The sequence below is a fragment of the Equus caballus genome, chromosome 15 (assembly GCF_041296265.1).
Source record: "Equus caballus isolate H_3958 breed thoroughbred chromosome 15, TB-T2T, whole genome shotgun sequence".
Classification (NCBI taxonomy): domain Eukaryota; kingdom Metazoa; phylum Chordata; class Mammalia; order Perissodactyla; family Equidae; genus Equus; species Equus caballus.
The window spans coordinates 35,177,206-35,191,930 of NC_091698.1; the positions used below are offsets into that span (position 1 = coordinate 35,177,206).

The 14,725-nt window shown below is 40.1% G+C and overlaps 1 protein-coding gene and 1 long non-coding RNA gene across 8 annotated transcripts in view; one reads left to right on the plus strand and one right to left on the minus strand.

Moving 5' to 3' along the window:
• LOC102150566 (uncharacterized) overlaps window positions 1-14,645 on the plus strand; it is a 62,215-nt gene extending 47,570 nt beyond the window's left edge. For 2 of the 4 annotated variants that reach the window (XR_011426348.1, XR_288382.4), the window contains 3 exons: window positions 2,676-2,785; window positions 3,448-3,581; window positions 4,913-5,644. This is a non-coding gene — a long non-coding RNA (uncharacterized lncRNA). Of the gene's footprint in view, window positions 1-2,675; window positions 2,786-3,447; window positions 3,582-4,912; window positions 5,645-5,821; window positions 8,360-13,587 lie in introns of those variants that run through there. The other 2 variants (XR_011426347.1, XR_002800045.2) reach the window with 2 other exon arrangements.
• The window catches only part of DNAH6 (dynein axonemal heavy chain 6), a 257,423-nt gene that overhangs the window by 109,396 nt on the left and 133,302 nt on the right, over window positions 1-14,725 (minus strand). For all 4 annotated transcript variants that reach the window (XM_001916886.5, XM_070236219.1, XM_070236220.1 and 1 more), the window contains exons 42-45: window positions 13,259-13,430; window positions 8,881-9,027; window positions 8,271-8,344; window positions 6,450-6,604 (exon numbers count right to left, since the gene is read on the minus strand). In XM_001916886.5, the coding sequence (XP_001916921.3) occupies window positions 6,450-6,604; window positions 8,271-8,344; window positions 8,881-9,027; window positions 13,259-13,430 (548 nt within the window). The remainder of the gene's footprint in view (window positions 1-6,449; window positions 6,605-8,270; window positions 8,345-8,880; window positions 9,028-13,258; window positions 13,431-14,725) is intronic.

Genomic DNA, 14,725 nt, shown 5'->3' on the forward strand with positions numbered 1-14,725 from the left:
CATCTCCTATAGGCTGTGGGCCTCGCTCATGCAAATTTAGAGTAAAGTTTCTGCTTCCTTCTTCAAAGTGTGAAGGATTTTGTCAGGAACACTGGCTGATCTAGGCCATCGCTTAGATTAACCCTTATATTGGGAAGTCCAGGTCTCCATTTATAAGGGTGAGCAAGCAGAAAAATCGCCTAGGAAAAGACCATGCAGTTCAGAAGGAGAGAGGAACGGGAATAGTCTGAAATGGATTTACTATAAGATAGCGACAGAAGTTTAAACATTCATGTTCTGATTCATATTAACAAGAATTTAAAAAGCATTATAATCATGACACTAGAGCGGGCACTCAGAAAGGGGAAAACATCTGAGTTTAGGAAAAATTGATTGGAGATGGAAAATCTGACTACCAAAGTGAAAACCTCAGTGGAAGATGGGCCTTGCAAATAGGATACTGTGGAAAACTGAACGGGTGAATAGAAGACAAAGTCAACGAACTTACTGAGAACTCAGAGAAGAAAGACAATGCTATTAAAACGATGAGAGAGAAAACAGAAGGTAAGGAGGACAAATCTAAGAGAAACAAAGGCATCCCAGAGGCCACATCATAGGAACTTAGATGGAGAGACAAGAGAGGGTAGAACTGATACAACAATGACTGAAATTAGAGAAGAAACCCCCATAGCGGAGCCCACGCATCTCCAGTCACCGAGGATCAGGAAAGAAGACCAATGAGGAGGGGCAAAACGCGGAATATTTTCTAGAAGGTATATAAATATAAAATAAAATATATGCGTGTATATGTATGTGTATGTATATATGCATATATGTATCATATATAAAATAGAAAGCAATATTTTAGACGTAACTGAAAAGTCTGTGAGCATCTAAAATGCAGATCTAATCGATTACTCCCAAAGGGACAAACGATTTTAGTCTGGCCTCAGACATCTGTTTTACCAGATGATATTCCATCAGACAATGGTTAGAGAGGGAAAACTGTCAGGTTATTGCCCAGAGAGTAAACCACTCGCAAAGCCTTCCTGAAAGAGTCCGTGAAGATATAAAGAGAAGCACAAATAAAACTTAAAATCTCAAGAAGGGAGAAGGATGTTAGTATAAAAGTGAGCAGTATGTATGAGAGTCAAGTCCACGTACAGTTAAGATGATAAAAAGGAAATGATAATGTCAGTAAATTCTTCTTAAAAAGAAGATACAAGTGTAAAAATAATTTCTTTTTTAAAATTATTATCACCATTTCCTAAAATATCAGACTGGGTCATCAGAAAGTAGGAAATCATGGGAGAAATGTAACAGCAGGTTTATTTTCTCTCTTTCTCTTTTTTATAGGAATTTATCTATCAATCTGTCACCTATCTATTTGACTATCTAGTTTTATTCACGATGCTGATAACTAGAGAAAACAGAATTCAAATATTTTAAAATGATAATGGCTTTATTATTTTTTTAATTATGAAAGTAAAACATGGCCATTGTAACCAATGAGAGAAAACCATTGCTAACCCTTTACCACCTGTAAGCAGCCTCATGAGGGCCTGGATGCTGTCCTGTTCTCTATGAGAGCAGCGCATAGTTCATAGTGGGGGCTTCATAAATATTTGTTAAATGAATGTATGTGTGTTGACTTGTATGTGTCTATTTACCAAAATTGGATTAAACTCTACACCACATTTTCTTTTGTGATTGTTTTGCTAAATGATGTATTAGGGACATTCTCATGCTAGTAAATAAAGCAACAGATATACCATAATTTATTTAGCTAGTTCCCTAGTGATAGACATTTGGTTCTTTTTATGTTTTTATTATCATATTAACAAAATATTAGAAAACAAACAAACCTTAAAGCTAGCTGCAAATAAATCCTTTCAGATTGTAAGAGAGAGGGGGGTCCATGAAACAAAAAAAGACATTACATTAAAAACAAACAGAAAATAATTTAGGATTGCATAAATGTGGCTGTTAAAGCCATGTTCTAAAATAATATTTAATTATATATAGGATTGTGGAGGCAAATGTAATGTAAGTGTTAAGGGCATAATGTTTAACTATATATGCCATAATAAATTTTGTAAAAAAATATATATGCTTATAAATATATTTGAAAGCACCATACAATTTTAACAATGGTTGTTTCTGGATGAAGAGGTGGAATTATGAATAATGTTTTTCTAAATTTTCTATAATGAGCATGTTTAGTATATAATCAGAAAAATAATCACTATTTAAAAAAATTATTTGATTGAGGTGACATTGGTTTATAACAATGTGTAAATTTCAGGTGTACATTATTATATTTCAGCTTCTCTATAGACTGCAGCATGTCAATACACCACCAAAAGTCTAGTTTCCATCCATCACCATACAAATGAATCACGATTTTTTTTTAAAGAAAACAAAGTAGGTGTGTTTCTGCCTTGTAGAAAATATAAAGCTGCCTTCTACACAATATTTCTATCATTAAAAACATCTTGGTGATATGAATTTTTATAAATAAAATTATATTTATATAAAAAAGGAGAGAAACATGTCAGCTCTTACTCTATCTCTGAAATTCGGTATACTTTTATCAACTCATCTATATTGAAGTAATCAACTTCTAGAGACCTTAAAAGTTGTGAATTAGAGAACCCCGATTGCAGAGTTTTTATGTCTCTCATCTTTGGTGGCAGGGGCAGGAGCTGTGTGTTGGGAGCACAGAACAGGGAATGTGCGAGGACTTGTTTGAAGTGTTCCTTCAGGACGAAGCATAGACTGCTAGTCACTATCAGGATCTTCTGAAGTAAGTATCAGACCTGCACGTCCGTCTCCTCCATCTTCGCACTCTCTCCTGCCCCTCAGGCGAGTCTGCTCTCTCTCTGCCCTGACTGCCTTGATGACACGCTCTGCTTTGTCTAGAACTGAAGTCAGCAAACTGCCTGCTTTTTTTGCTTGTTTTTAACTTTTTATGGCCTATGAGCTAAGAATGGTTTTTAGGTTTTTTAGATGGATGACAAAAAAATCAAAAGAAGAGTAAGATTGGGCCGGTCCAGTGGTGTACTTGTTAGCTTCACGCAATCGGCTTCAGCAGCCCCTGGGTTTGTAGGTTCGGATCCTGGGTGCAGACCTAGTGCTGGTCATCAAGCCACACTGTGGCGGTATCTCCCATAAAACAGAGGAAAATTGGCACAGATGTTAGCTCAGGGCCAATCTTCCTCACACACACAAAAAAGGTAGAGTAAGATTTTATGATATGTGAAAATCATATGACGTTCTAACATGAGTGTCCATAAATAAATTTGCATTGGAATATAGCCATGCTCATCCATTCTCTATTGCAAGTGGCTGCTTTTGTGTTACAACGACAGAGTTGAGTAGTTGTGACAGGGACTGTACAACTCACAGAGCCTAAAATATTTAACTGTCTAGCCCTTTACAAAGGAAATTTGTCTGCTCCTTCCCTAGGATCCCTTGCCAACTCCTCCCCTAGAGAAACTAAGACCCACGGCGCCGTTTCCATTGCTGGCTTTCTATCACATTGCACATCAATAGAAGACACAGAAGATCATCTGTTTGCTTATTTCTCTTCAGCTACCTGTGTGAGTATAAAATTGAAGGCTGAATGGATATGTAATAATATTGTTATTTTTTCCCGTAATGCTCAAGTGTTCTACAGTGGGTGAAATATTGAACATTTTAAAAATCTTGCATTTTATATGTTACTCATTCCTTGTTTCATGCACATTATAGTAATTTGATTATTTCCAACTCAGATTATTGGAAACAAATGACTTGTCCATTCTACTTCCCAGTGTTACTTTTTCTGTCAACTTATATAACAATGGACAGAAAACTCCCTCCATTAAGAATTCTGCAAAATTACTTTTTTTTCTAGTATAGTTGGCAAGAGATGGCTTTCCTAATTAGTAGCTGACATTATAAGAGATCTGGTCTATTACCCTTGCAGTGTGGTGACAACTTTGGGGGCATGTAGTGGGTAGAAACTGCCTGGCGTAAATTGCCCTTTGAAAGCATAGGCTCTGAAGTAAATTTTTTTTTTCTGAGTCAAGAAGGCTTTTATCCACTTATCCTATGCAAAAAAACCCCACCAAAACTAAAATGTCACCAACAAATGGAAATGTAGTATCTGCTAAATTACTGAATATTTAGTAATTGTCCCATAACTCTTGTTCGTAATGAAGCCCTTTCTGTTGCAGGTCAGAAGTAGGTGTCTGAGAGCTCTTACTTAAACAAGTAGAAATTTGTTTCCACTGATTCCTAACTACTGATCCTCTCTAGAAAAAAAGAGAGCACAGCTACATCGTTATTCACATGGCAGTCCTTTGTGTATCTGAAAACCAAATCTCTTCCATTCTACAAATGGTTTTTAATTTCCCCCTGTAATATATTAAGCAAACCTTGAGTAGCCCGGTGATTCTCTTTCACAAAAGTAAGAAAGATTATACATACAATGAAGCCGACTTTGCCTATCATCTGGTCTATTCTCCAGGAAGTTTCTCAGACCAGAGTATGGCTATTATTTTTTTCTTTGCAGGCTTAGGGCCTGCTTAAGCTATGGGAATAAAAGTTGTCAGGAGACAGCATGTGGGGATGTTGGCAGGGGGCTGATGGGAAACAAGTGGTATCTTGACAACCCAATGACAAACTACTGTATGTTGTAGTACTTGAGCTGTGACAAACATAAAATCTTGAATTAGAGTTAATTAAACAGGAGAAGCATAGAAAAGGTGAAAGACTTGATTTGCATATGGTTTATAGCTAAAAATCCTAGGGATTTAATTGTCAATCTTGAGGTCCAAAACTAAAAGGTAGTTGACAAGGGAAAAAACAAAGCCATTAAAATCTTGCTTTGGTGGTAGACCATGAGAAATCCTGTCCTCACACACAATTTACACTGCTTATTCCACAGAATACTATATCAAATCTGGGTATCACATTTTAAGTGGAACATTGAAAAATTATAAAGTGCTCAGTATGTTGAAGGCTGGAAATAATCTCTAACAGGCAAGAGTGAAAGATCTGGGATACTTATGCCTAGAGAAGATAAAGCTAAGAGGAGCCTGGTAATGACTGTCAAGAATTTGGAGGGCTGTTATGAAGAAGAGTGGATCCATTTTGGGTGGAGGCACCTGCAGCAGAGTTAGAGTCAAAGCATTGGATACAGTCCCCAGCCTGCCACACATTAGCTAGAGGACTTTGGACAATTCACCTATCTCCCTGTGGCACACTGCATTGTCTGAAAATGGCTGCAATAATACTTCTGGTCCTACTTGTTCTTTGACTCTATCAAGAGAAAGCGTCTCTGACCCCTTCTTGTGAACCTAGGTGGGCCTGTATGACTCCTTTGACTAATAGAGTATGGTAGAAGTGATGCTATGTGACTTCCAAGGCTGAGTTGTGAAAGACCATTTGGCTTCTGCCTGGCTCTCCCTCTTGAGGCATGGGCCTTTGGAGCCCTGAGCCACCAAGTAAGAAGCCACCACGTCAGAAACTCTGATGCTGCCATGCTAGAGAGACACATGCAGTCTCCATGGAGGCAGAGATGCGCCAGGCACTCCAGGTGCTGTCTGACTCCCACTTCATGAGAGACTCCAAGAAAGAACCACCGAGGACCATGAAAGATAATAAAAAAAGGAAGCTACTGAGTCTTACCATGGCTAATTATGTAGCAACAGACCACTGGAATATTCTCTAGGCCTTATTTTTAGAGAGATTATGATATTGAGCCATATAGAGGTGTTATGACAGTTAAATGAGATACTCCATATATCATGGTTTTATATTTACACTGAGTGCCACTATTATGACTGCTCCACAGGATGAAGCTGGTACCAGGAGTCACAGGGAGGAGATTTTGACCTACCCTTGAAGGGTCATTTTGACACTTGGGATAGTCCAAGAGGACACAAGCCACTTCAAAAAGTGATGTGTGCCCCAAGGATCCAGATATGGAGGATGGATACCTAGGTGTCAGGAATGTCCCTCAAAGGATACTTGCAATGAGTAAGAGTCAGATACATGAAATCTATGACCCTTGGATTCAACTTGTTTTGCTATAATCTTGAACCCCCCTTTCTCTGGGCAGGCATGCAGTCAGCCTTGTTATACTGTACGTGTATCTCTGAAAACCACCTTAGATCCTTTCTTCTAATAGGACAGAACATTTAAAAGAAACAAAAACAATCTATTAATATTCAGACAAATTAATAACTCCTAGGATTCCATAGAAAGTTCATGCCATATATATCTAAAATATAGCAAAAAATAACCTTTAAATTATAGCAAGATTTGCTAATTGACTTGCAATTAATCCATCTTGTTAACCCAAGGATGGTTACTAATCCATCTTGCAATCTACTTAAAGAGTTTTGTACAACTTAATCCTTACCTTTTTAATACAAAAGAAATTCGATCAATGCAATATTGGGCACTTGATAGCATTATACCTTGAAACATGTTCGATAGCATCCTGGAAGAACACCAGCTTTACTTCTTTGGGATTTATGAGGTTATAATCATCAAGATAGTCCTGTAGAACATTTGCAATTTTCTCCATATCGGGCATGTCATCATAAATCCGATCAGTCTTATCTGCTCCAAACTGTATGATGATTTATGGAAGAGAGACCAAATTGGATTAGTTCTGATATATAGATACACATAACATACAGAACCTTAGGAGGCAACGTTATTTGATCTATGGTGCTGTTTAATTATTTACTTATACATATGCTAACAAGGCTTTCAAACCAAGGAAATGGGACTAAGAAACTCAAATTTTCACAGATAACTGAAAATCCGTTTCATTACCTTCTTCAGGTGGTACATTGGAATTTCAATAATCTTTGCAATAAAATTCACACAGGAGCTCAGGAATAGATTTTCAGTTTTTCTCACTATAGGTTTCACACTTTTGCTCTAAGCCTGTTGATATCAGAAAAGCTAAATGGGTTGAAACCTATGCATGGCAGAATGTTATGGTCATAAAAAATTATGCCAGAGCTATATGTAGTTGTTACACAGCAGCCACCTAATTAAAGAAACCATTGAGAATAAAATTTCATGCACATTATAGGAAATTGAGTTCCTATTCGAGGTCTTGTTTGGACCTATGGATGGTGTATTTTTCTTTGCTGTAGCAACTGCCCCAGGGGCATTTTCATTTGGAAGTATTGACTAAAATACATATAAGAAATGCGAGAAGAGTCCAGCTGTTCTTTTTCCTTTGCTTTATTCCCCCATTTGATAATAATATCACTTGAAACAGACAGGAAACATAATCACCATCTGAAAACAAACTTTGGACTTTGATTTTAATAATACATTTAAATAGACACATTTCATACAAATAAATGGTTTATCTTTTTTATTTTTCAGGGGTTACCAGGGTGGTGAGGTAGTGCGTACTCGTAAAGATAAGTTCATTCATTTGTTTACCTAGCATTGATTGAGAGCCTGCTATATAGCTAGCTCGGTGTGGGGAGTTGGGGATTTAGGGTGAGCAACAGCCAGGGCCCCTGCTCTCTTGGAGACACTAGGAGTGTTGTACCCACGCAAGAGTCAACTTGATAAAACAAGACGGCTATCTGTCAACATGCGTAGGGTGGGTAGATGGAAGACTTATTCTAGGCAGATCTAGAGGGTAAAATTAGAGCTGGTGTGTAGATGTTATTAGGGGGGCAGACTTGAAGAGCTTAATATAAGGAAAATTTTGCTACTAAATAGAGCCCACCTGAAATGAAGAGGGCAGCACTGCTAACTAATTAGCTTCCCACTACTGGAAGCTTTTGAGCAGACGCTGACCAGCTCCACAGAATACAGTGAGGGGATTCCAGGCCTGAGGTAAGAGACTAAATCTCTCTCCTTCCTTCCAAATCGAATACCTGATGGGTCTCTCATTCAAACTGTTATCAAAATGGATGTAACTAGATCAGGAGTCAGCAATCTTGTTCTCTAAAGGGCCAGATAGTACATATTTCAGGCTTTGCAGGTCATACGGTCTCTGTTGCTGCCACTCCACTCTGCCTTGTAATGTGAGAGCAACCATGTAAATAGCACTCAGTCAAATGGGCGTGGCCGTGTTCCTATAGAACTTTATTTACAAAAACGGGTGGTGGGTGGATTCGGCTTATGGGCCATAGTTTGTGGACCTCTGGTTTAGATCTTTAATCACAGGTGCAAAGTTTTTCTAGAATATGAACCTGAACGGGAAAACAGTAAATGCTTTATAATCTTCAAATAGAGTCAAGTTGATATAACATACTTGCCTTAATAAAATCTCCAAATATGATGGGCCTGGTCAAAAAATATTCTAGGCCAATTGCAATCCCAAAATGTTTATCTATTCAAAAACAAAGTCAATTTTTAATATAATGATAAGCTTGAATGCAATATTTTATATACAGAATAATATCAGCTGTTACTTTGCTTTGAAGCCTTAATTAGTATAAATGAAACTGAGAGAAAGCCATGTTAACCATATCACTTTAGTTGATAATCCCCTGGATTTAAAATTAATAATAATATTCATAAATATTTTATTAAATAATAGATATTGAAAATGTATTTGATAAATAAAAGTAGTTTAGAAATATCCTGGCTTGTTATCAGACAAAATGCTGTTTCTCCTGCTTTCCCTCCTCTACTTAAAATTCTATACTGAATTAAAAATATTAACCTTTCCTAAATTTCAATAAAATGATTTTTATAATATTTCATACATTTTTATATGTTTGAATCATTGAAGAGAAAAACTTTTACTCATGAATGACTAAAATTCATTTGGCTTTACCTATATAAGCTCATTTTAATTTTCCTTTATAGAAACCAAATTGCTTTTCTATTAAAAAAAACGACTAAATGAAGATTGATACTTACTGGCCATTTCTGTCAAAATAACATGGAAATAGTGCTTATCTTCATTATTAATCAAACGATCGTGGAAGACCCTTTGACATTCATGACAAAAGAGTCTAAATATCTGTATTTCTTCTCTTATTGTTCCTGGATCGCACTGGAGGATACCTGTTTTTTAAGAAAAGGAAAAAAGGAAAATTCTGTATTTGTGGAATATCCAGTAATAGTTTAATTAACTAGAAAAAGCCTTAAGTCCAACTTTGTCCCCACACTACTAGAAATGGGTGCTTCCCCAGGGGATGTATACGTATAATAATCGTGACCTCATTTTTTGAAAGTAAAACTGGGACATTATCTGACAAAACTTTTTTCTTGCTCTGTGCAGTTTCTTTAACTGAACATAAGAAGTGGTCAGACTTCACAGAATAAGCAACGTTCATCTCGTTATTACTCTGGGTTGCGATACGTAAAGTGAGGAGTGTCACCTTTCTTTAATACATATATAGATACGTTCATTTAGCAACTTTTTCCCTCCTGACCTTTACACTGTTTTCAAAACACGTTTCCTCTCTTCTTCTTCCCCAATGTTCAGACCTCACCAAATGCCCCTGGTCCTTCTGGCTTCTACTCAAATTATTCTGAGCACTCTTTGTATTAATATAAATTGTAACTGAAAACACAGTTCTAATAATTTCAAGTTACAGCGAAAGCAGTGATGTATAGCAGTCCTGGAAGTGTTCATTCTCCACGGGGACCCTTCGCGTGGGGCTCCTCACACGTGCAGAGGGGTCAGGGAGTATCTACTAGGCACAGATACACACAACAGACAGGGTGCTCCGTACCACACAGTACGTGCCATCCATTGCTGCTTTGGAATAATAGAGAATTTCTATAGATAATGATGTCACATTTTTTTTGGCAGCTCGAATCGTGTGTGTGTGATATACACGTTTCTTGAAATTCTTAAAGTTTTAATTATTTTCAGCTAATATTTGTAGAAATAAGGGCATTTCTAGGACATTTTAATGAAATGTGGGGACAAGGGGAAAGATATTCAAAGTTGGAATTTCCTGGGTACTTTATGATATATCATTGTCAGAGATAACATGGATCTGAATTTTGAGGCTCAGAAATTATCTAAAAAATAGGAATAGAAAGACAATTGGGAAGGATGATAAATAAATGACTAGATTAGACAATGTCTGGGGACCAGGAAGTGAGTCCAAAGCAGTTCACAAAGGAAACAAAGCCACGTTCCAACGTTTTCTAGGAAAAGTGAGTTCATGAATCCCTGGACTAAACTGCTAAGCCAGGAGGGTGAAATTTTAGTGGAGGAGGAATACAAGTTATTGTGTCATCCTATGGCAGGGATGGTGTGCCAGCTTCAAGAGTCCCCGGGCTCTTGAAGGGGGAGGAAGGCTATGGGGCAGGAAAGAGAAAAGGGAGTAGCGGAGCCCTCAGAAGGAGAGTTGGAAAGAGCAGGAACCTGTGGTGATGACTGAGCGTTAGGGAGGGGCAGTCAGGGCGGTCAGGGTCCTTAAAGCCAAGCCTCAGCTCCGGCCATCGGCCATTATCTCCTAGTTCATTCCCAGCCTTGTTAATATGCAGCAGATGTCATCTCTGTTTGGCAATGAATTAGATTTTGATGAGGACAGAAAAGGGAGCCGGATTTCAGAGAGCCCAGTCATCGCTCTACATGGAAGTGCTCGATGGTTTTCACTTACCGCTATTTCATGGATATTTAAAATATATTTATATACTTTAGTTTTTTAAATATTTATTGAGAAAAGATATTAAGAGTGGTGTAGAACCAAGAGAACTGGATAGGGAATCAGCACTGGATGGGGACAGAGCAGATCACTGAGCAATTGAGTTGCTGTCCTTGTGCACAAAATAAGGTGAGGACTATGGAAAACAGTATGGAGATTTCTCAAAAAGTTAAAAATAGAAATACCCTATGACCCAGCCATCCCACTACTGGGTATCTATCCTAAGAACCTGAAATCAGCAATCCCAAGAGTCCCATGCACCCCTATTTTCATCGCAGCATTATTTACAATAGCCAAGATGTGGAACTAACCTAAATGCCCAGAAACTGATGATTGGATAAAGAAGATATGGTATATATACACAATGGAATACTACTCAGCCATAAAAAAGGACAAAACTGTTCCATTCGCATCAACATGGATGGACCTTGAGGGTATTATGTTAAGCGAAATAAGGCAGACAGAGAAAGACGAACTCTATATGACTCCACTTATAGGTGGAAGTTAACATATAGACAAGGAGAACTGATCGGTGGTTACCAGGGAAAAGGGGGGGTTGGGGGAGGGCACAAAGGGTGAAGTGGTGTACCCACAACATGACTGACAATAATGTAAACTGAAATCTCATAAGGTTGTAATCTATCATAATCTTAATTAAAAAAAAAGAAGGTGAGGACTTGGTCTAGGTACTGTAAAAACTTTCTTTTAGTTCTGACATTCTATGACGTTCATTCATTCAGCGCCAGGCATGATTCTAGGCACTGGGGATGCAGTGGTGCACTAAACAAACATCCCTGTGGAGCTAACACTCTATTGGGAGAGGCAGAGACATAAATATGTATGCAGATAATTATCTAGGAGAAGATTTCAGGCACTAAATGCTATGAAGGGACACAGAGAGGAAGAGGAGGAGGTGACATTGGAGCAGGGAAAGTGAGTCATGTGGACATCTGAGGTAAGAACATTCCAGGGGAAGTGTAGAGGCCCCTGGGTAGGCCTGATTTCAGGGCCAGCAGCGAGGTGGCAGCAGCAAGGAGGAAGGTGGTAGGCAATGAAGGCTGGGAGCCGCTGGGTCCAGATCACTCACAGCCTCCGTCCCACAGCAGGTGATGTGGAATGCAGCCCTGGGAGGATCTGAACAAGGGGTACCAACCTCCATGCGGAATGCAGATCTGGGTTTAAGGTGAGGAAAGTGGGCAGCCTGGAGGCAGGAGACCAGAGAGAGAGGAGGCTCTCACTGTTAGAAACCCCGGTGAGACCTGATGGTGGTTTGGGCTGGAGTGGTAGTGGATGGAGTGGTGAGAAATGGTTATATTTGGGATTCATTCTGAAGGTAAAGCCATCAGGGCTGTTGATGGATTGGATGGGAATCATCAAGGAAAGAGAACAATCAGGGAGGCTCCAAGGCTCGTGGCCAGAGCAAACAATGGTAGTCCCCTCAGCTGGGGCAGGGGTACACATGGCCAGCGAGGAGGGATAAAGCAAGAATTCAGTTTTGGGTGTGCCAAGTTTAAGTCCAACTGGATCTCTAAGTGAGCTCATTGAGAAGGGAGTTGGATATACAAATCAAACACTAAAGGAGAGAGTGAAGCTGGCGGTAGAGATTCGAGTATCATCTCTGAACAGATGGCATTTAACACCATAGAATTGACTGAGATTACAGAGGGAGTATGTGTAGGTAAAAAAGAGGACTGAAGACGGAGCCCTGGGCACCCCAACATTTTGAGGCATGGAAGAGGAGGGAAAGCCATCAAGAGAGAGGGAGCAGCAGCAGCCAGTGAGCGAGGAAGGAACCCAGGAGAGTGCGTGTCCTGAACACCACAGAGGGAAGGGTTTCAAGAGAGAAGGAGGAGAGAGTTGTTCCAAACACTGCTGAAAGGTTAAGGACCAGATGGACAACTGACCAGTGGGTTTGGCAAGATAGAGAGGTGAACTCGGAAAGAGCAGTTTAGTGCAGGGTCAAGTATAAAAGCTTGACTGGAGTATATTAAAGAGAGACCTGGAGCAAGTATGGAGACAGCGACGAGAGACCACTCTTTAAAGGGTCTTTCTAGAAAAAGCAGAGAAAATGGTGGGGAGGTAGCATCAGAGGGATAGGGGGCCTAAAGAAAATTATTTTTTCAGATGGGAGGGATTACAGCAGGTTTTTATGCTGTTAGCAGTGATCCAAAAGAAGAGGAAGCACTGACAATGCAGAAGAGAGACGGGAATTATAAAAGCGAAATCCTTGTGTAGGCAGGAGGGGATGGGATTCAGTGCCAGAGGGAGTACTGGCCGGTGACAGGAGCAGGCACAGCTCAGCCACTGCAGTGGGAGGGAAGGCCGATGCAGGTTGTCTGGGAGATTTGGAAGATGAGGCAGTTCTGGCTTGATTGCTTCTATTTTTTCCATGAAATAAGAAGACTGGTCATCAGCTGGGAGTGAGAAAGGGAGGGGATGCTGGCAGCTTGAGGGAAGCTGTGAAGCAGTCAGCCTGGGGTGGGGGTGGAGGGTGACTTGAACAGGGACACGTAAGGGGATTTCCAGGCAAGTCACAGACGCCCATGTACATCCAATTCTACTCAGCGGTTTGGGGGTAAGTGGAAATGAGGCGAGGGTGCAGGTCAGAGAATGAGGGTTCCGTACACTACCTTGCACACATTTGGATAAATCCCTCAAGTTAAAGACATAATGGGACTTGGCCGGTGTTGGCAGAAGATCAACACTCATTCTGTTATAAATCTCGACTGAGGCTTCCACAATGTTTGAGGCAGTTTGCTTTACAGCTGGTGGGAAGTCGCTCAGGAAGCCATTTAAGATGGCCTAGAACCAGAAACACAGTATGAGAAGGTTAGATTTTTCTTTCACCAACAATTTATCTTTCAAATAGTTTAGATTCGGTGGTACTTTTTCTAATAATAAGTAGAAAGCCAAATGCCAATGCAAGGACATCTGGGTGTTAAACTCGTGTTCATTTCAGAGTATGTTCTCAAGAATGGGCTCACTCCTGCTTCGTGTGATTCTCTGGTGACGCCTGAGCATCATTCCCATCTGACCAGTGAACTCAGCATGAACTTCCTCTCAAGAAACTTAGACTCCTGCTCGCCGTGGTCTAGAGGGTCTTCATGGAGTGCCCCAGCTCGTCTGGAAAGGAACTGAGGTCCTCGCTCTGATTTTTATGGGTGAACGACCAACAATTCCATAGACTTTCATCTTCACGTATATTCAAAGTGGGACTTACTCTTAACTCTGAACGCCCCAGCCTTCAGCTTCCCCATCTGAGTAGATGGCCCCACCCTCCGCTCAGATCAGGAACTTGGAAGTCTCTTTTGACACCTCCCACTGTCTTTCCTCCATGATCAATCTTGGACACACCACTTGAATCTGTCTGCTTGCCTTTGTTTCCCCTGACATCACTGCATTCCAGCCCCCGGTCTTTTTCATCTGGGCTTCTTCACTCCCTCCTTCACTCACTGGCCTCTCCATTTCTACTCCTGTCTCCCTCTGTCACCTTTAATCACGCAAATCAGGCACTGCACTCCCGTCAGTCCATGCTCTGTCCCCAGCCAGCCTCCTCACATTACCTTCTCTCCCTATCGTTCACTGTGTCCCAGCCACACTGGCTTTAACACTCCATGCTCTCTCCTCCCTCAGGGTCTCGCATATGCTGTTCCCCTCTCCCACTACCCGTTCCCACATGGCTGTCTGCTTGGCAGAGTCTTTCTCATCCTTTGTGTTTCAGGATACACGTCATCTCTTCAGAGAGGCCTTCCCTGACTGCCCAGTCTAAACTATATCTTCCCATCAGTCTCTGATCTTCTCATATATAACTTGCCACAACCTGAAAGTACATATCTATTAGCTAGCCCCTACCCCCAGTTGCTTGGGAAAATCATTATCAACTTTGAAATAGATAAAGTCCCATCACCATTACCTCATGGAGTTACTCATGGGAGAAGCCACCAGAATGTACATCAGCGCTTGCAAGTCAATCCTTGTGACTTTAGATTTGGGGCTCATAATGAGATATTTTGAAATGACCTGAAGTATTTGTTTTCAATGAACTTCCTGTATTTGTTTTAGCAGCATATGAAGACTGTCTATCTTTTGGAGGTGCC